Source organism: Pleurodeles waltl, chromosome 8 (genome assembly GCF_031143425.1).
Source record: "Pleurodeles waltl isolate 20211129_DDA chromosome 8, aPleWal1.hap1.20221129, whole genome shotgun sequence".
NCBI classification, from domain to species: Eukaryota; Metazoa; Chordata; class Amphibia; order Caudata; family Salamandridae; genus Pleurodeles; species Pleurodeles waltl.
In genome coordinates, this window is record NC_090447.1 from 769,460,081 (window position 1) to 769,484,890 (window position 24,810).

Here is a 24,810-nt window from a genome sequence, read left to right on the forward strand (position 1 = left end):
AGACATCAAACATCAGAACATAGAACAGTAACAATCCAAAGTTATAAATGTCCCCCTTTTATTGTAGTTGCAAGGATCTCAACAGTCGTCAAATTTCACAAACTTCATGCTTGCGCAGAGTGTCTTAAGGGATTATATCTGTCCTATAAAAAATAAAGCTGAGTTAGGGAGGGGTGTAAGCAGGGTGGGATAATATTAGCCTCCGTGTCTTTAATAAAGTCCAGATTTTCTGTACATTGACGTTAATGACAATTTACATTTTATGTCAAATCCCGGAGGCTAACATTATGCAAGTTTAAAATTTTGCAACCAAAGATTTTGTTACACTCTTAATTGGCTTAAAATAAAAGCGTTTGAAAATAGAATCTGAAGACCAATCAGCGCAATGTAAACTATCTTGCAGACTGACACCCTTCAGGCAAGCTTTCGAGGCAGCTGCTCCTCTCACTGAATGAGCATTAAACAGATTCACATCCACACCTGGTCTGGACATGAATTCTTTCATCGATCTTGCAATGGTTGGAGAGGAAACCCCTTTAACAGGGTGTTTAAAAGAAATTAGGAGTTGAGATTCATCAACCAGTCTCAGGTTTACCGTTATCCACTCATACTCTTTTACACATCTGACCACACATAACTTCTCTCTTTGTTCTCTTTTAAGGTTAAATCATAAACCTTCAGAGATAAAAGTTCTACTTGACACTTGCCTGGCCTTCACTTTGGACACCCTTCTAAAGGAAACCAAACAAAGAAACATTGGTAGTTTTAGAGACAAATCTCATAAAGAAAGATTCCAAGATTTCAATAAACTTAAAAACTAAAGCAACATCCCACAGGTAAATGTACCTGGTTCCCAGAGGTTTTGCTATACCAATACTCCTTAACAGTCTCCTCACTATGATGTCCTGTCCTACTGATAAGCAATTGACCAAACTATGTGCCGCAGCAATAGCAGATCTTTATAGGTTGGTTGTACTATAGGTTAATCCCTTACTAAAAAGTTCAGACAAAAAATGTGCTACTTAGACCACCTTGACTGAAACAGGATCAAATTCCCTCTCCCGACACCATCAGACCCACTTGTTCCATGCCAATCAATATGCTTTCCTAGTCCCAGGGGCCCAGGTTTCATCAATAAGACTCTGATGAAAGCCGACTTTTGCCAAAGTCTCCTGAAAGTCTCCAAGCTACCAGGGTCAGTTGGTCACATATTACGAAGTCGTGTAATTATCCTTGACTGCCTTGTAGAGCCTCTGGAAATCATGGTAGGAGAATTGGAAAGTCCACACTAATCTCTAGCATGATTGGATACCATGCTTGTGACTTCCATAAAGGGGTAACTACCACAACACACTCCTTCCACCTGTGAATCATTCATGATACTCTCCCGATCATTGAAAATGGAGGGAATGCATAGGGGAATAGACCCTTCCAACATTGTATGAAAGCATCCACCCCTTCTGCTTCAGGGTCTGATTTCCAACTGAAGAACCTTTGTGGTTGTGTATTCAGTCTGTTGGCAAACAGATCTACTTTAAATGGACCCCAAATCTCGTCTAGTTTTTTGAAGGCATTCCGATTCAACATCCAGTCGCTGTGATCCTGGAAATGTCGTGGAGACAAGTCTGTGTGGGCGTTCCTCAGGCCAGGAATGTGTTCCGCTTGCATCAACCGCTCTCTCTGGAGACAATAATCCCAAATATGATTGCCAGTCCCGCCAGGCCCTTGGACCGCAGTCCACCTAATTTGTTCACACATCTCACTGCTGATGTGTTGTCCATGCGAAGTAGGACTGCACATTTTGCGGATCTCCCCGCGAAACACTTTATTACAAAATAACCTGCCAATAACTCTAAGCAATTTATGTGCAAATTCGTTTCCTGAACACTCCAGCGACCGCCAATTGTCAAAGAACCACAACGATCCCCACAACCTTCTAGGCTTGCATCTGACTCCACAATCAAATCTGCATTTTTTCCAAAAATTCCACGCCCATTCAAGGCTTCCATATTTCTCAACCACCACTTTAGTTCCACTCTTGCCTCCAAAGTCAAGGCTATCTTCTGTGAATACGGTTATCCCTCTCTCAATTGTGTGCCTTTCAATCTCTGTAAGTCTCGCTAATTCAAGGGGCCTGGGAAATGGCCTGAATAGAGGATGATAAAAGACCTATGATACCAGATACCATTCTGAAGGAGATAACATTCAGTTTCAGGGTGTTTCATTTATTTCCTTATTCTTTTCAAGTTCTCTTTGGGCAAACGTAATACACCTCCTGTTGTGTCTACAATAAAACCCACGAATTGAGTCTGTTGACTTGGAACCAAAGCCGATTTCTTTCTGTTTACTACAAAACCTAGACCCTCTAGCACTTGAACTCCTAGGTTTGTGTGTGTTTGCAAAAGACACCTGTCCTGATCCATAATTAAGATGTAATCTAAATAGATAATAAGTTGAATTCCCCTTTCTCTTAAAAATGCTGCCACAGGCCAGAGAACCATGGTAAAATACCATGGGGCCGACGAAAGACCAAAAGGGAGACAAACAAACTTCCATACCTTTCCCTGCCAAACAAATATCAAGAACTTCTGATGTTCTTGCCAAATCGTGATGGTTAGATAGGCATCTTTCAGATCTAAGCGGGTTAACCAAGCTCCCTCCTGAAAAATGTCTTTTAACAAGTGGATACCCTCAATTTTGAAGTGATGATACACCACCTGATTGTTTAAATCTTTCAAGTTTATTACGGGTCTCATCCTTTGTCTTTCTTTTCCATTAGGAAGATGTTGCTTATAAAGCCTGGTCTTGGGTCCTCTTTCAGGACTACTCCACCTTTTAGGATCAGTTCGTGAACCTTTAAGTCTATCAGTTTTACCTGATCTTTGGAAAAATAAATATTTATTTCTTGGTAGTGTCTCTTGTATCAGTCGTCTATACATTTTATTCGGACTCTAAAACCCAGGTATCTCTTGTGATCTAAAGCCAATTCTGAGAGAACAAGGCAAGTTCGCGGCCCAGTTTTAAGGGGATAACAAAATGATCTGCGCTTACCTTGAGGTCCCTGGTTTTCCTCTCTCCTCTGGAGATTCTTCCACGTGCTGTCTGTCTCTGAGGGTAGAAGTTTCACGCCTGATAAGGGTCTGTCCTTGAAAATTACAGAAGAATCTGTTGAAAGAGCTTCTCGGAATTCCGTGTCCTTGGTCGGAGAACCGACCCCTTGTTCTCCCGATCAAGCCAAAAACACATTCTTGGAAATTTTTCCTTATGTCTCTCTGAGATTTTTGTAGAGAGCAAACTGCTTCCACAAATTTTGAGAGGTCCTTAATGAAGGCCTCCCAAAAGAGGAAACCGTCAGCTGAGGGACCCTCCTTCTTGCCAGCTAATTCTGATAGTTTAGGGTCGAACTTTAAAAGGACACTGTTACGCCTTTTTATTGAGACGGCCGTGTTGGCATTACCCAGAAAGCATACTGATCTTTGGACCCATTGATGTAATTCGTTCATGTCTATTCTCTTGTTAAGATGTAGGCCTCCTTGGCCATATAAAAAATTTTACTCAAGGGGGCTCACTACGTCTGAGAGTCTATCCTGGCAGGAGCGTAGGCTTTTGTCATACCCTTTTTTGGGTCCCGTCCAACTTTCCTAAGAAGGCTATAATTTTAGGGTCCAATTCAGGAGTAGATAAGACTCGGCCAGGGATTGAGGGTCTGGGGCACTCAGATCTCAAGCGAGCCCGCATCTCCTTTGGGATCTCCCTCCTCATCCAGAACTGGACATATTCCCCCACGTGGTTTGAGGGTGTCTACTCCGGGGAAAGAGGATGCTTGATAAGGAGGGTGTCAAACATGAACTGACCTAGAGGGTCTGTCAGTGCATCACTCCCTTTAGATGCTGAGCCGTCTTCTCTTACGTCAAAGAGATCATCAGAAAGGTTTTTTTTGGGCCTACTTTGTTCCATGTCATCTGACTCAAAGTCTGATGAACAGCTTAATTGAATCTCTATTCTCCTAGAGGAGTCCTCACAAGAAAAGGAGCAATGTTTCTGACCCTTACGGTCCTTCTTATTCGGACCTGTATGCCCATCCGGCACTGTCTTTGTGTCTTTCAATACATGCTATCTGTGCTCCCTCTGCAGCTTTCTTCTTCTTTTCAACAGTGTCTGAGGCGTGACTGAGGTGTTTCCTCTTTCTGTTGACCTTTTCACCTTTTTATACGTTTCTTAGAATCATTTTCTGACAAGAGGCATTCATTGTCACAAAAGATTTGGCCAAGATTAATTCTAGTCTCTTATCCATTCTCAGAGAGACTTCATCTGTAATTTTTTTAAGGGCCTCGTTCAATTTGTCTTCAAAAGAAGAACTCAGGCTTCCTGCCTGCTCCATAATAGAAGGTAGATCCCCCTTCTTTCTGTTTACTACAAAACCTAGACCCTCTAGCACTTGAACTGCGAGGTTTGTGTGTGTTTTCAAAAGACATGTGTCCTGATCCATAATTAAGATGTAATCTAAATAGATAATACGTTGAATTCCCCTTTCTCTTAAAAGGATAAATCGCAAGTGAAATAAATCAAACGCTAGAAAAGCGGATCATCTGTTCCTGTCACACAAACGGTCAGGGGTTCTGTGGAAAAACTATAAAGGACGGTGAGCTAGAGGGATCAGAAGGAGCGTACTAGAAAGAGGGAGGGGTTAAAACAAAGTAGGAGGGCGCATGCTTAAACACTGCAGCACGCTCTCCTACCGTTGGTTGGTTGGTTTTCGGCCTGATACGCGATTGGTGTGCATGGCCCGAATTGTCAGAGCTGCGCACCGACAGAGAAGATAAATGTGGATCGGGCACGCGATCAAGACTGGAAACGGAGTGTTCGACACAGAGAGAGGCATGAGGCATGTATGGCCTCTGTTTGTTAGAACCATGCACTGACACGGGCGGACTGATGTAGATCCGACCGTTATGCCTGCGCGACCACCACCACCAGTGCGGTGAGTGAAGAGCACAGAATTGTGTTAAAATGACACTGAATCTAGATAAATGAGTTACAACACCGTGGCCAGTATAATTGTAGCAAAGAAATACGTGAATTACAACATCAGAGACAAGAAAGGTTATGCACACAAGAACTCTTCAAAAGAAGGTCTAAATAAAATTATATTAAATTGTTTTTACAAGATGACAGATCATTCATGGTAACACGTTTCGAATGGGCAAATCAGCAGATTAACAAAAGGCGAAATAAGCTACGCTCTGATAACTTAAAATATAAAGATAAGGAAGTAGTACTTACCTCACTGAGCAGCAGCAATAAAAGGAGGAAGACAGCTGTTTTCCTGGACATTTATAGCTTTGGATTGTTATTTGTCTGTGTTCTGATGTTTGATGACTTCATAATGGCTGCTGAATGATAGCATTAAAGGGGCTGATGCATACTGTTAGCCTCAGGGTCTTGACATAAAATTGAGTGATTAAATCTGTGTTCTCATGACAGGACAGTCACCCACATTCAGCTGCAGTTTTTGTGTCTTGTCATTTGGGCATTTTCTTTGCCACACCAGCCCAAAATGTTTTTTGGTTTCTTTTGCATCTTGATCCTTTTTTAGTGGTGCCAGTTGCCAACAGTGAAGTAATCATATCTTTACACTGGACACTGGCCAATGAAAGGTCATGTACCCGCTTCTCTAACATCAAGCTAATCACCATCTCTTGCCACTCGTTGCTGACACCAGACTCTCTCTCCAGCAAACCATAATTTTTGTTAAAAATTCAATTTCCATAGCCACATCAAGAGGCTAAAATTCCTCAAGTTGACCCTTTCCTTTTTTAATTTTCAGTTCATACGATTACTTTTGGTTTTCAAGACTACATTACGTTTTTTGAAGTGACTTAGGGGCACATGTACGAATAATTTGCACGTCGCAAACAGCGAATCTGGCTGTTTGCGATGTGCAAAATGCACTTCCTGATGCACAAACCCAGTTATGCGATTCGGTAAACTTTTTACCGAATCGCAAAACGGGATTGCGACTCGCAATTAAGAAGGGGTGTTCCCTCCCTAATTGCGACTCACAGTCCTGTGTATGATTATTTTGTGACCACGAATGCGGTCGCAAAACAATCGCAGTTAGCACCAGTGTCACACTGGTGCTAGCACATTTGCAAATGGGAAGGGATCTTCCCCTTTGTGAATGTCACTGAAAACATTTTTTTAGAGCAAGCAGTGGTCCTACGGACCACTGCCTGCTCTGAAAAAATGAAACAAAAACGTTTCATTTTTTGTTTTTGTAATGCATCACATTTTCCTGTCTCCAGCAGGCCACCATCCATGTGAGGGCCGCCATTCCCAGGTGGGTTGCAAATTGCGACCTACCCAGTGCTTAATTTGTGCTTGTTGTTTCCGGTGCTGAGCACCGGCAATTATTTTTCAGGGCCGGCGCTTATTCTTCTGCCCCAAGCATTTGCTGCGAGCAAAAGACACATATGGGAAAGACGGAGGAAGAGAAAAACGAAAAAGCGTCACAATGGGAGAAAGCAAAAAGCTGCAAGAGTGAGCTGAAGGGGCAGGGAGTGGCTTTAAATGGATTGAAGAGGCCCGAGATGACGTCAGGATTACGCTGCCTCAGTATTCCTGTTCCCACATTTAATTGCAGCAGCCGCCTGTGTAGAAGGAGGACCTTGAGCACCGGCATGTTTTTATTTACAAATTACTGCACAAAACCAGGGGGAACCCTATAACTTTACCCTGCCCAGGGTAAATATAACATCGACAAAGAAAAAGATGGCAGGTAGAGACAAATTTAAACCTAAGTTGTAAGAACAGTCCTACATTCTGTTACTTCTGAGTGTATTTCTTTCTCAAATTTATTTCAAACAAATTTTTTCAAATAGCAAAAAGGATCTATGGTAATATAAAACTTATGTACATTACAACGATAACTATAAACAAAATATTGCTTCACAAAACACACACAATAGACCACATTGAAGATTTAACAATATAAAAACCCTCTTAGGATAATGCCCTATGTATTTGAATGGTGGTCACTGTTGTAACTCCACATGTGATCCACTTCTATTTGCTAAGAAACTGGGCTTTTTCGTGCAATCAATTATCAACGTGTTGTGCATTTCTTTCACACAAGCGTGATATAGTGCATCTCAAGTCTTTACAATATAATCCATTATTTGACAAGCCCAATAAACTTGCAATACAAAGAAGTCAATGCGTTTCGGCCTACTGATTTAGGGCCTCATCAGGACTGAAGAAGGGCAATAGTAGTTCTTAGTTATAGAGATAAAAACGGGAAACAGAAATCCTGTATATCATCTTCAGTTAACTTAAGCGATGGACCCAGCTGCTTATATACGCCCATCCGAAGTAAAAACAATGCTGCTAATATCGGCTCCCGTGTTCAGCGCGTCAAAAATGGAGCTAGCACTTCAGCGCGTATACTGAAAAACGCGTCTTCACGCACTTTGAGTGCGTGACGTCGCTTAGTAACGATTCCAACACGGAAGACGCGTTTTTCAGTATACGCGCTGAAGTGCTAGCTCCATTTTTGACGCGCTGAACACGGGAGCCGATATTAGCAGCATTGTTTTTATCGATGTGGTCTATTGTGTGTGTTTTGTGAAGCAATATTTTGTTTATAGTTATCGTTGTAATGTACATAAGTTTTATATTACCATAGATCCTTTTTGCTATTTGAAAAAAATAGTTTGAAATAAATTTGAGAAATAAATAAACTCAGAAGTAACAGAATGTAGGACTGTTCTTACAACTTAGGTTTAAATTTGTCTCTACCTGCCATCTTTTTCTTTATTTACAAATTAAGCACTGGACCTACCTCATGAACAATCATGAAGTGGGCATTTGCGACCCCCTTGTGAGTCTGGGGGGAGTCACTCTGACTTGCAATTTGCGAGTCTCAAAAAAAACTTTGATACATGTAGCCCTTAGATCTCTCACTCGCATAATAATATACTCAATGACTTTTATTTCCTGTGAATTATAAATGGGTATATTTCATGCACTGTGACCATATAGGAGCACAAGGCCACATACCAAGTGCCGTTAAACCTCAGAATGCTGATGTAACTTGAAATATCCTTCATAATGTAAAGAAATAGGTATTTTATGTGGACGTCCTGACCCTCCTTATATTAAAACAATATAAAGAACATAATATGTTTGTTTCTTGCCCCTTCCTTATTTAAAGACACTATATAGTTGAGAAGTGGTCCCATATCACGTGTGAAAACTTCACCAGTTCTGCCTATTTAGACATCATTTTCCAGGATGAGGTTTGGAGCCCATGAAAGCAATCTTCTGCAGGCTGAAAACGCAATATTTGCTTAAGGTGTAAACATGAAACTAGACAGCCTTGTTTAGGTATTTTCTAGGAATCATTGACACTGGTCCTCCCAAGAAACAATAGTCATTTAGTTTATGAGCGCAAGCGGAGGAGTAAAATGTTACATGTAGTCTTTAGAACATAAAAGAACACTAACTTCAAAAGTGAAATGAAAGAGTGGGGTTTTTGTTGCCTTAATAGTACTAGACTCTTGCATGTTTTAAAAAAAAACATGGTGGGCCACAACAGAGAATAGACAGCTATTTAGCATAATCCTATGCTAAATTATTCTTTGTGCTTGTTCCTCAGTTTACAGACCTTCACCATTTCTACTTGGCTCTGGATAACCGAATGATCGTGGAGATGCTTAGAACAGAATTATCTTACCTGTGCTCCTGCTGGCGGATGACCGGAAGACCTATGCTCACCTTCCCCATCACCCACACGATGCTCAGTAATTAACATTCTATATCTCATTTGCATGGTATTGACTACAAATATTGCTAACTGAATTTCTGTTGAAATGTGTTTGTATAATATGAATAAAGAGTCAATATTTTAAACTTATCTGTACACGTACTTCATAGCTGCCGTCCTCTGAACTCTCCTGGAGCATGACTTCCAGAATGTAAAGGTACCAGAGTAACTTGATACATGAAAAGTATATTCTTCTCAGACCAGAATCCAGGGGCATGCTCTATTTCCCCCTCATCAAGGCCTGGGCACTGCACTATAACCAGTTTCTTCCTCAGACCCAAGTATTGTTTCTGTTCTGGTCGGGAATGAACATTGTTTCAGATTTTGCCTGACTTCTTCTGTTCTTCTTAGAACTTAGTTATTGCCTTTGTTGCCAGTCAGATAGCAACTTCTGTCACTTTGTTTTTGCCACCGGTTTGGCCTTTTCAGGTAGAACCACATTACATTGTTTGTTTTGGTGTAGAAGCACCTTTGGAATCTGTGTGATGGAGGATTTCATGGACCTTGTTACATGGAAATCAAGAAGTGAAAAACCTTTTCTTCACACAGAACGCCTGTCGTGGATAGATTTCCTGCTTTGGGTAAAGGGCAATTTGAAGCAGCAGAAGATGGCTGGTTTAATACCGGTTAAGTGACTTAAGTAAGGACCATAAAGAGGAAACCTTGGGTCCTAGATTACTGGGAAGTGTTTACTGAAAAGCTCTTGCAATGTCTATCTTACGACCCAACTAAAGTGCAGCATGTATAGTTCCCTGAAAAAGTAATTGTATCATACAAATATTTATTTTAGATGAAGATGGGTCTGACATTGACCCTGCGATTCTTACGACCATAAGAAAACTAGAAGATGGATATTTTGGAGGAGCTAGGTAAGTCCACCATTGAGTTGAAAACCAAACTATCTCCATAAGTCTGCAGATTCCTGTCTGAAGGATAGAATATGTGAACACGTCCGTTTTTCTTGATCTTCTGAAAGGCCGGTAAGTATCTTGTCAAAACGAGGCCTGCCTTTGTTTTGGCTGAGAAGCGTCTGGTGCCATGCTGTTTTTCACTATTGGCAACTAAAGGCAGAGGCAAAGCTTTAGTAATGTTTTCCCAGGTGCTTGCACATATTTTTTTTCTTGTGCTGAAAATATCCATGGGCACAGCCCTAAATGACATTGCTTGGCATAAAATCCCTAATAATAGATACAAAGGGGGGGGGAGCTATGGGACAGAAACAGCACAAGCACCCTGGAGAGTCAATGCAAACCCATACCTCCTAAAGTAGTACGTTGAGTGCGTAAAATAATATAGACAAATGTATTATACTACAGACAAATGAACACAGGAGCAAACAATGTTCAAAACTTGGAATAGGAGACATTGTGGCCTTTTTTAACACATAGTACATGTAGCACAAGTGAAAAGTACTCATTGTATGCAGTTTATCCAGCGCCCTTGCATGCATGAAGACAGTTAAACTCGAGGGCATCCTTAAGGTACAAATGTCACATAAATACTATCCATAATCATGATTACTTGGAAGAAAATGGCAATTTAGATCTTCATTACAAGTGGCCCAGGGTGATATTCCTGAGAGGGTACTACTCCATGCAAGTCTAACTTTCCTGGTGTCCCCAGGACTGGAATTATCAGGCCTGCAAACTATGAACCTGAAAATGCCAGGCCCAATGTCAATAAAGCCAGACTTTACGGAAAAACTGCAGGGTCTGCCGGCTGTTGCTGCACCTGGACTCATCCACTCTCTATCTACACTTTGGGGGTAGCAGCAAACATTCCCCCCTCACCAAGTCTTCTGTCAACCTGCCCTGCCCCACACCACCACATATACCATCCCCTCCAAGCAGATGGTGAATGTGTGTGGATTTGGGTCTGTTATTGCCTGGAGATGGGCAATAACTGTTCCTCGGTTTGCATTTTATTCATCCTTAGGGGAATATGACTTGTAGGTTTATGAATTAGATGTAGGGTTACTGGTCGGAATCAGAGATTCCAGTACTCCAAGATCTCCACGCCTAAACCTAGGGAACATATAATGAGGGCTTTTGTCTGCATATCTGCATGCCCTATGCCAAACCTATTGACTTTGTCAGTAATTTTCCTTTCGTACTCCTTACGCCAGAGGCTGTGCACCACATTACTGATACCAATACTGCATTCCTATAGAACAGGGTAGCTAAAAACTGCCTTGCCCTTTCTACAGAAATTTGATGTGTACAATTTCCAGTTGCAAGCTTTTGAGTGAGAATGTAGCAGGAACAAACAAGTTGGACTGCTGAAAAAGCATTAAACAAATAATTGAAAAACTCACAAAAGTTATTAATGTTTATCAGGTCATAATTGCGCTCTGTTTTCCCACAATCGTTTTATATGTGAATCCTGTTAAGACAAATTTTATTCCTCGGTGTCCATCGAAGTGGCAGTGTAGGGATTCTACCACAGTATGTAAATTGATATCACATAGCATGCTGCCTTTGAGGACCGCATGGGGTTAAAAGAGAGGAATAATTGCCTGTTTTGGTGTGCTTAGTTTTCGTGGGTCGATCAAATGCTTATGCCATTCCCTCCTTTTGAATACAAATGTGACACTTCAAGCTTCTTTAGTAGTGCCCTGTAAAATAGGCTGATAATTCCCTCCTTGAGTTACCATTTCAGATAGAAGTCTATGGTTCCCTACAGAAGTAAAGACTCAGCCAGGGAATGTGTAATTCATGTCCCAAATCCCTTAATTATTTCTCAGTCTCTGGGTTAAAGACACAAATATGTAGAGTTACCGTGTATCAAGTAAATGTTATGAGGCTGATAACTCTCGTTGCTCACCCCATTGGAATTAAAAGTCCAAATTAAATTAGTGTTTTACAGCCTTTGTAGAAAAAATGGCTTGCAAATCTGTCGGAGAATACTTTTTATGCTTATTGTCTATTAGTTTTATCTAATAATCCTTCAGCAGCATGCCATTCAAAATGTTTTCTATATGGTTAGTGAGTGGGATTCATCCAATGTATTTGAATTTCCTTCCCAACTAAAATGCCCTGTACTGATTAGCCCCTTTACTCTTGGTAATTACTGAAACATATATGTGTTTTGCACATTTGTGTTATAAACATCTTAACTTTCTTTAATGTATCGTACAACATCATTTGTTATTATTTATTTGAAAGGTTTCCAAACAAATCTGACTGAATTATTCCAGAGCCTCCTTGGAAAGAGAATGTAGTTCTTTAAAGTTCATGATACCGCCTGGTAGGATGCTTTTTCTGGAAAAAAAAACCAATACTGTAGAAAGAATTGTGGATCCATATGTACCATATGGCATATCAGCCACCTTTAAAACACTGTTAACTACTCGCCAGTTTTATGTAGCCTTTGCAATAAGCCCCTCAAGGTTTTGAAGTGCACCTGTAAAACGAAACTCAACACTTGGGGAAGATTAAAAGTCTAACGTATTTAATGAAAAAATAACTACGAAGCAAGCAAAAACATCCATACAACTTACTTATTCTTTTATACAGTTTTTTCTCAAAACAAGTCAGTGACAGTGTGAACACATGATTGAAACTATTACTTCGTACAAAAATAACTTATGAGCAGAAGGCTTGGTCTTCTCATGAGAACGAATGCAACAATTCCTTAAAGACTAGATACTAAAATATAAACAAATACTGACTCCACTAATTTCTATAATAATTCACACTTCATAGGGCCATTCCTCAAAACACAACTATGCGTAGTACACAGTTCAGAAAATTTGCAATTGTACAACACTGAATAAAATGGCTTCTAGGCCTCAGAAATACATGAACGTTTACCAACATATTGATAGGCACTTCAGATTAATATGAAACAATACTGCATTTCAGTTATAAAACATATCAGTACATGTTAAGACATACACAAGCATTTGCATGCTCTTAAAACATTGGCATTAAGGTTTGTAATTGCATGATTCTGCTTTCTCACAGTATCTAGGAGTTATTTGTTTTACATTTAGGGTCTGTGTGTTACAGTGTAATGAGAAGGTAAGAATGTCTTCTTTGGCCTAGTTCTGAAGCACATATGTATCAGGGGCTTTGTATCTATTACTTGAAGCTATTTTTTGATGATGCTTCTCTGGTGACTTTTGAAAAAAATACAGCTTAATTGCTGACATGCTGTGTAACATGATTGAACAGTTGTACATCTCATATTCTCATCTTTTGTTTTTCTTTTCAGGGTACAGTTAGGCAAACTCTCCGAATTCCTTACTACCTCATTATACACTCATTTGAGTTTCTTGGATCCGGACTGTGATGAAAAGCTGTTTGATGATCCAAATGAAGGCTACAACAGTCCTGAAAATGAATCTGAAATAGGTGGTTTCACAGAAATCATGTATGAAAAAGGTACAGTTGGCCTTTGTGGCTTCTGCAGCTAGAGACATGTTTTCTGTATGTGGCTTGTAATAAGATTGATGAAGCAAGAATAGGTCTTGCAACATGTACGCTGTCATAAAACTCTTCTCATTACAGAATGACCTATCAGGTGAGCAAAATTAAAGTTTTCCACAGCTGGCAATTGTATAAAGTGGAGAAGCTTTCAAAAACATTTTCACACTCTTGTCAGCTGTGTCCGTTTTGGACATTTGTCCTTCCACATAATGTCACGGTTTCGGGCGGGTCTGATCAGGACTCTGGTTGGGACACCCCTTGAGGCCACCGAATATCCTAAAGAGGTCGTGTACTGGGGCAGAAGAGCAGCTAAAGGCATACACAGGAAAGGACAGCTATGGACAGGCACAGGAAACAGGAAAGTAAAAGCAGAGCAACCCTTGTGTGAACAAACAGGAAACGGATTACTAATGGGCAAACACTCTGGGGTTAAACACAGGGTAGAGTGCAGAACCTCCCACAGTGACAGGGAATGTCAATGCCTCTGTGCAGTTTGCTCTTACAGATAGTCACCCTGCCAGCCCCATAGAAAGGAGGCAGCAGAAGTGATTCTGTCTCTGGACCCTATAGCACAAACAAGGATAGTACTTACATACACAAGACAAGCTCTTGTGGGTCCAGCTGGAAACACAGTGGCGATTCCTGGAAAAACAGCAATAGCACACTGTCACTGTTAGGCACGAAAGACGACGTATAACACTAGACAAGGATGGGGGCTGGAATTGCCCCCTGGAAACCAGGAGCCAACCCCAGTAAAAAGGAGGACACTTATACACTGGTGAAGACTGATTGAACACTTACCAGACACAAATACAGAGAGGAAACAGAAACAGAAGGGATAAACTAAGAGACAGAGACAGGAACTGGGAACAGGCTCAGGCTGAAGCAAAGGCAGGACTAGGACTGGAAAACAGGGCGCAAACTTCTGGCTGAACAGAGACAGGACTGGGAAACAGAGAGCAGGCTCTGGCTGGAACAAGCAAAGACAGGGCTGGAATACAGGGAGTAGGAATAAGCAGAAAACTGGACTTGGAAACAGAGAGCAAGTTCAGGCTGAAAAAAGGCAGGAACAGGACAGAGAAACAGGGAGCAGGCTCTGGAAGAAACAAACAGGTACAAGGCTAAGAGATAGGGAGCAGACTCTGGCTGGAACAATCAGGAGCAGGGCAGAGAAACAGGAAACAGGTTCAAGCTGGAACAGAACAGGAACAGGAATAATACTGGAACACCATCCAATAAAGGGTCTGTAACACAAAGGAAGCAAACTCCAATGCATGACGGGGATCTTGAGGAAATGGGCACTTATAAGCAGTTCCAAGATGCAGAAAACCCCAGGTGGAATCACATGACTGGGCTGCACAGGAGAGCTCTCAGGTGTGTGTAGTTGCAGACACTCGCAAGTCCTGGAGGAGAGGATCCGGTGAAAAGGAGCAACTGGACTTCTCCCATAAAAAACAATGGGAAACAGAATCCAGGCTTTCCTGACTACCAGGCTGTGAATTATGGGATTTGTAGTCCCTGGAAGCAAATGTAATACTACAAAAGCATACCATGGCGAAAAGAGAAACAAACGGGAGTCAGCAAGGGACTCTAGATAAGTGTTCAAGGTGATTCCCAGGCTTCCGACAGTCCCCTTACAGCGCCCCCTAGAAATGGGACGACAGAGTTGTAACACATAATCTACATCAAACGTTACTCCTTTTTTAAACTTTATCAACTTTCTGAAAGTTGCCTCTAGATGGTCAATAGTTCAAAGTGTTTTCAATGAAGACATCTTAAGGCATGGACAAATGGGCAATAGCCCAGGGTCCCCACATCCTAAGGGGCCCTCTAGTAAATGTTCCTGTTTTTCTTTCTGTACCAGTTTTTCTTTATCATCATCTCCTTTCTATGTCTCTTTCTCTCGCTTTCTCCTCCAGTCTCATTCTTCTCCCTCCCTCTCTCTCACATAAAAATACATATCTCTCTGTGGACCCACTTTTCCATTTCAACTCACCCCTGCAATCAACTGTCTCTCTTAACCTCTTTCCTTAAAGATCTCTTTACTTCGCCCTCTCTTGCTTCCTTTTTTTTCTCTCACAATTCTCTACCTCTGTGTGAACCTCACCTCTCGTTCTATATTTTACATGTGTCCCTCAATGTCCTGGTTTTGCTCTACACTTTCCTCTTTCTACCCTTCACCCCTGATTATACCTTTCTCTCTCCCCCACTAGTCTTTTTATCTCACCTCTTGTGCTCTGTCCACCTTGCATGTTTGTATTTCCTCAAGTCTGTCTGACTACCTCACTCTGGGGGTCATTATGACCCGGTGGTAAAAACCACCTACCGCTGCCACGGCGGCCGCCAAAAGACCATCGCCACGGCTATCAGCCAGCTGCCGTATTATGACCACAGCCAGATTTCCGCCAGAAGGATGGCGGAAATCCGGCTGTGGCCATGCCGGCAGAAGGCGGTAAGGAGGCCCTGCTGCCAGCAGCAGCGCCACGCCAGTAGGCCACCACCGGCCGTATTATGAGAATAATGCGGCCTGGTGGGGTTCTGCTGGCGGACGCTGCTGCTGGCAGCAGTGCCCGTCCCGACTCCTGCCGGATGACCCCCTGACTACAGGTAAGTCGGGTGCTCCAACAGGGAACGGTGGTGGGGGGTGTTGTGTGTGTGTGTGTATGGGGGGGGGTGTGTATGTCTGTGCGTATGTGGGTGTGTGTTGTGTGTTGTATGTGTGTGCATGTTTGGGGGTGTGAGTGTGTGTGTGTTGAGTTGTGTGAAAGCGTGTCTGCGTGTATGTATGTAAGTGTGTGTGAATGGATGTATGAATGCATGGATGAATGCTGGAATGGGTGTGTGTATGCATGTGTGCGTGTGTGAAGGGAAGGGCGTGTATGAAGGGGGGTTTGAAGAAGAAGTGGAGGTGCCTACCGCCATGGTTTTCGTGGCGGTAAGGATGCCACGAAAACCATGGCGGTAGGCAGGGTCATAATCCCGCAGACAGGCAGGTGATGGCCGCCGGGCTGGAGAGTGCACTCTCCAGCCCGGTGGTCGTTACCGCCGTGGCAGTTGGTGTGGTACATTGGCGGTTTGGCTTCAGCCAAAATGCCAGTGTCATAATATGGAGGAAAGTTCCGCCAGCATGTTGGCAGTACTTTCCTCCATATTACCGCCGACCGCCGGCTTCATAATGGCTCCCCTCTGTCTTTACCCATATTTCTACATTACCTCTCCCTTATCTCTCTGCCTTATCCTTTGTGTTACTATTTTTCTCTGCTGCAATATACATTTCCTTCTCCCTCTCTCTGTCTGTTTCTACAGAACTCTAAAGCCTTACCTATATCTCTGACTCTCTTTCTCTACCTACATCTTCTTCTTTCTACTTCTCCCTATCTTTCCATCTGGTACCTCATCTTTCTCTGTTTACTTTATTATTTTTCCTACCTCACATATCTTTCTACACCATCTCTTGCTCTACTGCTCTCTTTGCTTTACCCGACTTTATGTCCTCTGTCCATCTTTTGTATACTCCTCCCTCTCATTTTTGTTACTCAGTAGGGTCACATGTAGCTGTCTAGCCAGAAAAGGGCACACAGATGGAAATAAATCAAGAAAAAGCTATTCGGTTTTTAACTAATGTAATGGTGAAAATCATCAGAGCAAGCAGCACTTTGATTTTTACTGTTGTAACAAGAATGCCAGTTATGAAGGGGACATATATATTTTTATGCATCCACAGCAACCAAAGCTATATTTTCGAGTGTTACATGCATATGTCTTCCTTCAATATTATGCACTAGTACACTAAACATCTAACAAGTCACCCGCAGTATGTTTTTCCTTCTATGAACTAACAAACTGGTTAGACATTGAATTCCACGTAAAGCAGTGTTGTTGCAAGTAAAAAAAAATCTAGATTTTAATTAAAAAACAAATGACTTTATTCTTGATTGTTCAAGTTCTTGTTTAGTTCTTTTGGGGGTAGTGACTAAAAGGCAGCTTTGGGCTGTTTTTGCATGCCCCAGGCTTCTGGAGGTTTAACATATGATTCATATTAGTTGGCATCATGTTGGCATGAATGAGCTGAAAGGGAGTAGTAAATTCAAAGTTTCTCCATACAAGGGCCTCAAATTATATCTTGCCCAGGACCCCACAAATCCTTATGATGTCACTTACAGAGGGTGCTCTCTGGAGGTAGCTTCTGTCGCACATAGGTGCCAAATACCCTGCAGGAATTTAAGGACCTTTACAATACGAACAGTGTTACAAGTACGCTAGGAAGGATTGCCACCACTGAACCCACTCTCTTTCCATGAGTATGGTGCCTCCATGCAACCTCTGTGACTCTGGCTCTGCAAAACAGACTTTTGCTTTAACTGCAGGTCCCAGGCAGCCACTGTAATAGAAGGATAAAGGATGGAATTGTTACTACCCTCTTCCACCACCAATCTGCCCACACGCTACATCTTTCCTCACCAACTGACACTCTTGAGCACTGCATTTTCACCTCGGGGTTTGCACTATTGCATCACTATCAGCCACCCATCTATTCCTGTAACTGTAGTCACTACTCACAAAGAAGGGGTGCCAATAGACAATATTAAAGTCCAGGTGCATTACCACAGCAAATTGACCCAAGCAACGATGCTCTGAGTATACCTCTTCAAGTGCAGAGACGAATTTGCTGAGGATGGGTTTACGCCATGTGTCTGTATAAACAGGTACTTCCATCATTAACATAACATAACGTGTATTTGTAAAGCGCACGCTCACCCGTAGGCCTCTTGGTGCTGAATAACAGATGTTTATTGTTACCCAATGGTATTCATTTTATCAACCTCAGAACTTGGATGAAAGGCTGAGTGGACCTGCTGGGATTTGAGCCTGTGACCATGAGGTCAAACACAGGCCCCTACATTGGACATATTAGTCCACTAAGCCACCAGACCCAGCCATTCCATGATTCCACTTGTCGAAGCAGTGCTCATAATCTGCCATATCAGAAACAGCACAAGGGGTCCTATTCAATTTCTGATTAATATCTCAGTTCAGTACAAAATCTGAGATTTGTTTTTTCCTTGCTTTTTGTTATTCCCTGTTTAAGTGCAACAATGACATTTGCCAAAAGCAACTCAAACGGTCTTCCGTAAAACTATTTCAGTTGACCCACTCAGTATTAAATGCCTATAATCTGGCTGTAATTGTGCTGGCCAGATGAGAAAAACCTTTTTTGCCTTGGCACAATATTTGATCCTGTTTTTTGGTGGTGCAAACCTGCAAATTCTCCAGTGCACTGAGCAGCCTCTAATCGTTGCAGATCACTTTCCATAGAAATCTGTGATTCATGATCACTTTGTACTGCTGCAGCGCCACAGAATCCTAGCTATTATCTATACTGTATAGTGGATTCTGCGCTAGAGGTCAATGGATCGAAGCGACATAGGTTTCAGGGGATGTCATCAATGTGTAATGTAAGCATCAACAGTAAACAGCATAATCAATGATATTAAAACTCAAACAAATAACCACACCAGTTTATTAAGAAGAATTATAAAATGTATTTCCCTTGATTAACAACGTTAGGAAAATAATTCTCAAACACAAATGGCAAGCATATAGAATTAATAATGGTTGATTAGAACATCTTATATATTTAAATTAAATCAAAACAACCAAACAAATAATCTTCAAAAGTATTACACTTATTATTGATACCAGAACTGGTAATAATGGCAAAGTATACATTATTACGACACTCAAAAGATGTCAATATAAACCATGAGCATTTCAAGTTAATACCCTCTCTAACCACAATTTATCATTAACATGTTGGGCTACATGTAAAAAGAATTTAGCAACACAAATTTAGAAAAACTCTTTAACTCGGGTTACCATTAAAAATTATTACTAATATGCAGCAATCAAATTATAAGTTGCACCTGGTACCTGGAAAGCAAAAGAGACACATATAACATTACAATGACATACATTACCAAATTGATAGCAACAAGCAGTCTACTTCAGCAAGGGGACACCATCAGGTATGTCTTCAGAAGAATCGGGTCTAACATCAGCTAAACCCACACTGCTAATATGACTCGAACCATCAGCAGGAACACTGGAATCTAACGACTTCTATCTCTCCCGCTAAAATCTGCCATCTGCCTCTTCTCATCTCACACTAGAAAATCTTACTTAGGTTGTTATACTAATCTCTAAAAAGCTTATGATTGGTCAGTTCATGGGGTGGTTACGTTTCAGCCAATAGAAAATTTAATTGATAACCTAAAATACGACAATATTACATTAACTAAAACATTTTCTCAATAGTAACTTTTCCTCCTCCTTCTCGTCTGTAGCTCCATTGTCCCATCTTGACTAAACTTCTCTTCCTAGGAAGAAACTTTTACAGTTGCAACCTTCAGTTCTATCCTCGAGGAAGAAATCACGTATTAGTAACATTTTCAAACAATAGAACATTCAAATTATGCAGTGCTCAGTTAAAACATGGCCTTGTAAGATATAATGCAGGAACCCACTAGGGGTAGCTGTGGACACATCTATTAAAGCATTGAATACACTTTTATGTAAGCATTGAATTATGGAAAATAACCACAACATTTAGTTAACATTTGCTCAGTTAGGAACAGAAAATGAACTGTGGCAACCATTTTCAAAAGTCACCCGTTTTACACGTTAATTCATTATACATTTAATACACCAAAATCATTAATGAACATATTAGAAAATTCACACTCTCACAATCCCTCCTCTGATGCCTATTTATGCCATCACATCAATCTATAATAAATTCATTTATTATCATCAATCTTAAAAATGTGGTCTCATTTATTTTTACATTATTTCTCTTTCTTCTGTTTTTTTTTCTTTAGAATGTATTCATTTGAATTTCGAAATCCCTTCTATTCTTTTCAAATGTTCTTCTTTTTAACATTTTATCATTTTATATGTTCCCCAAATTCCAATTAGACAAAATACAATTATTGACACCCATTTTGCCATTGTCAAAATAATACTTCTTCCCACATTACTAAACCAATTTCCCAGAGCTTTAATTCCTTTGCCAGCTTTTACCCAAATTGTAGTTTCTGTTAGTTCTTCTAAATATTCCTTTTAGTTGTTATATTTTTAATCAATTCTTTAACTTTTCGTGAGCTGTCAGGTATAAATGAACAACAATGATTCGAACCAAGTAATTTACAAACTCCGCCCTCAAGAGTGTCTAACGCAAGGCGGTTCTGAAGTGCCATAGCTCTTGTAGCAGCCAATTCTGTGTCTAGAAGAATAATAGCTCCAGAATATCTTGTCAACATGTTATCCACTATTGTAGACAACTTCTGTATTTTAATTGAATTCAAGACTACTTCCACTGAAGGAATTATAGCCCCAAAAATGTCTCCCACAATGCTAAAAATTGATTCTCGCTTGTGTCTCGTTTGAAATTTCATTGTTTCAGGAATCTTACTCAAGTCTTCCAACTGATAGATTTTCAGAAAAACTATTCCCAAGTAACATGTTCCATACCATCCTCTAGGAAGATGGTAATATGCATTTCTCCCACAAATATAATAAATTCCGGGTACTGGTGGGTCCTGTCCATTCATCATAAAATCCCACTTACTCTTAAACATAAAAACATGTTTATACTCACTCTTTCCTACAAACACTTTATCATTCTTACTCCAAGGTCTGTATATACAAAGTCTTCCCACGTGTTCAGCATCTATTATTAGTTTTCTCTGTTTAGTAATTTCAGTATAAGCATAATCAACTCCAGGTTTTCTACTTATTATTCCCTTATCTATCTTTGCCTTTATTTCTCTTCTTCTGTCTTCTGTGTTATCTAAAAATTTATTTTCTATAGAAGTTAGTAAACATGTCAAATTATTTCTATGAGCAGAGGCAGTACCAAAGGTTAAAGTAGGCTGAAAGAAATCTCTCATAATAACTATGTTATTATCTTTGGCTATTCTATTCTAGTGGAGAAGTGTGGCTCAATGGTTAGAGCGGCAGAAATCTGGCCCGGGACCAGGGTTCAATTCCCGCCTCAGTGGGTCTTGGGCTCAATTTCCTCGGACCTGATAATTCACGCATCGGCTCCTAATCTAATTCATGGGTCCCACTCTGTAACTCTGGGCAATAGCTTGCTTAATCTCCACAACGGCCCCAACAGCGCTGGGATGCCTGGCTTCACCTTGGAGGTTGCCCAGGAGTAGGCACCTCACAGGGAAAAGCCAGGAGGGGTTCCACAGCGGTATGCGTACAGCGCCTTGAGACCCTAACGGGTGAGTAGTGTGCTATACAAGTACGAAGTTTACAGTTTATTCAAATAACCTATGACATGTACAAATGATAATACCATGTCATAATTTGTATAGAAATACTGAATATATTCTTGATTATAGAAACACATTAGTAAAAGACTGCAGCTTATAGCATAAGTAACAGGCAAACTATGGTAAGTAGTTCCTTCTTCCACTGAAGTCGGAATCTGTGTACATACATAACAATCTTTCACGTCGATCACTTCAACATACTCATGCAATAAGTGATAGAAAACATTAGAAGAAAGCTCAGTTATATCTAAAGAACTACCAATCTTCATAGTATGGTTGGCTCCATTCATCTCATAGACAGTCACTCCTACGAACAACAATAAACACATTAACACACTCACTACTGCCAATCCAATACTTAAAACTTTACAACAACTAATTCTACTGTTTTTGTTATGTGAGTTACTCATATTTTCCATAGTCTAAAAAAAAAAAATACAATTTTTTTTTTCAAAAACTCTAAACAAACTATCAAAAATCACTCCTAATTTTTTTTAAATCCTTGTCAATTTCAGTATAGCAGCTTGTCAAATCCAGTTATTCATTTGTCAACATCAGTAAGTATTAATGTCTCTCTTATGCACGACTTTTCATGTAATTTTCCAATATCTTTTCCCAAAGTCTTTTCTCAGAATCTTCACTTGCCAGAGTAAAAATGTTCAATGTCTTTGTCAAAACAATAGCTCAAAAATTCATCTTGCCAGTCATTTGTAATTAAGTACACCCATTCTGGCCCTGCATATCTCTTGCTTGCAACTCTCGTTCTTTTCGGTCTTCTGCCACTTTCACCTTCTTCTCCACTAGTATTTTCTCTTTCATGCAATTCCTTTTCCTCTTGAATTGGTGGAACTACATTAACTCTTCCACTTTTTTAGCTTTTCTCTGGCCAATTGTCTCCTTTCAATATCTGTTTCGTCAACAATTTTCTCAAAATTGAGTCTTCACTTGCCTTTGAACCTTTTTCTTCTGACATTCCTGCAACTGGTTCAAGAAGAGTATAATCCACTTGGGCGGGACTACCCTCAATTCCTTTCCAAATGGGGTCTGTCCTTTCTTCAGTTTGGTATGTCAAACCACCTGCTTCTGAGGACACCCTCCTCTGAGCAGATCTTCTTTTAGTCGATTCTTTCAGATCACTTTCATTCGCGGACACCCCCCTCGGGTCAAAATCAGTCTTTTCACTTTCTTCTCAGACTGACTCTTCTATTCCTTTTGTAGATTGTTCAACTTCTTCTGTATTTTGTTCTTTCTTGTCTGTTATAGGAGTAGGCACAGCTCTGTCATTTTCTTTTTTCTGTTCACTTTCTCTTTGCTCCCAGTGTTTTCAGCTGTTGGTGATCTCTACAGTTCTTCTTCTCTTTTTGTTGGATCATGCACTTTTCTTGTGTGGCTTGCGTGCACTCAATTCAGTAAACCAGCACACTTTACAGCTGTTGTTGTGGTTAGCATGATTTGATAAGGACCCTTCCACCGTGGTTCCAGGCAAGACTTTGTCACATGCTTCTGTATGAGCACCCAGTCTCCAGCTCTCAAGCTGTGGCCTTGACCTTGCGTTTGTTGTACTGTTGTTGCTTCCACCTGATGAGAAAAAGACTGAACCACATCAGCTAGGCTTTTGCAATAATCTAGCACCATATCATCTGTAATATTCAAAAGTGCATTTGCAGATATTGCTGGCAATCTCATTGCTCTCCCCATCAAAATCTTGTGTGGAGACAACCCAGTCTTCTTATAAGGAGTGCTTCTCATTGACATTAGCACTAGTGGCAAAGCATCTGGCCATTTTAAATTTGTCGACGCACATACTTTTGCCAATCGTTATTTTAATGTTCCATTCATTTGCTCTACAAGTCCTGAAGCTTCTGGGCGATAACTACAATGTAGTCTCTGCTGAATGTTTAATGCTGAAAAAAGCTATTTTATCACTTCATTATTGAAATGTGTTCTCCTATCTGATTCAATAGAAACCGTAAAACCAAAACGTGAAATTAGTTCTTGCAAAAGTAACTTAGCTACTGTAAGACTGTAATTTCTCCTTGTTGGATATGCCTCAATCCAGTAAATGAAAATGCACACAATCACCAACACATATTTCAAACCAGCACATGCAGGCATCTCAATAAAATCCATTTGCATTCTACTGAATGGACCTCCCGCCATACCTATATGTCCCATGTTGGCAATTGTTCCTTTGCTGACATTCATCTGCTGCTGTTTACACACCTATGGCAAACTAGTTCAGCCACTTGCCTGAATTTTGGATTGTACCAAAACTGTTTAAAACTCCTGATCATCGCATCTCTCCCTTTGTGTGTCTGACCATGATAGTTTCTAGCCATTTGTGTCAACAAACTGTTTGGTAAGACTACTTTCCTCTCTACTGTCTTCCAAATTTTGTCTTCCCTTTGAATGCAACAATGTTTTATCCAATCCCTTTGTTCTTCTTCTGGAACATTGTTCTGTATTGCTTTTAACTCCATTGTCTAAACAGTCTGCATTGTAAAATGTGCGTTCACCTCATCATTTTCAGACATCAATTCCCAATTTCCTTTGAATGAAATCCAATTCAGAGCACAACATTTTGCAACCTGGTCTGTTTAAGCATTTCCCAATGTCACATAATCTTGTCCTCTCTGGTGTGCACTGCATTTAACCACGGCAATTTTCTCAGGCTTCTGTACAGCTAGTAATAAATCATGCATTCTTTCTCCATTTATCACAGGTGAGCCTGATGAAGTCAGGAACCCCCTTTGTGACCAAATGCCCCAAATCGTGTACAATATCAAATCCATACTGACTATCAGCATAGATCTTTACTTTCACCTGGTCTGACAAAAGGCATGCTCTAGTAAGAGCCACCAATTCTGCAACTTGTGCAGAAATTACTCCTTTAAGCCACAAAGCTTCTAGTATGCCACAAAGCTTCTAGTATGCCAGTAACTGTACACACTGCATATCCTGCTATTAAGGCACCCTTGTTGTCTCTTAAGCAAGAACCATCAACAAAAAGAATTTGATAATTGTCTTCCAAACAAGTATCTTTAATGTCATCTCTTGGTTTGGTGCATAGTTCTGTCACCTCCAAACAATCATGTTCAATGTCATCTATTTTATTTGGATCTTCTCCCTCATTCGGTAACAATGTTGCCGGATTAAGCACTGTGCACCTTTTGATCGTTACATTTGGTGCTCCAAGAATCACTGCCTCAAATTG

At 40.6% G+C, this 24,810-nt stretch overlaps 1 protein-coding gene across 3 annotated transcripts in view; it reads left to right on the forward strand.

Annotated features, from left to right (window-relative positions):
- PHKA2 (phosphorylase kinase regulatory subunit alpha 2) overlaps positions 1-24,810 on the forward strand; it is a 512,688-nt gene that overhangs the window by 292,268 nt on the left and 195,610 nt on the right. For all 3 annotated transcript variants that reach the window (XM_069205013.1, XM_069205014.1, XM_069205015.1), the window contains exons 17-19: positions 8,657-8,801; positions 9,615-9,693; positions 13,040-13,209. In XM_069205013.1, the coding sequence (XP_069061114.1) occupies positions 8,657-8,801; positions 9,615-9,693; positions 13,040-13,209 (394 nt within the window). The remainder of the gene's footprint in view (positions 1-8,656; positions 8,802-9,614; positions 9,694-13,039; positions 13,210-24,810) is intronic.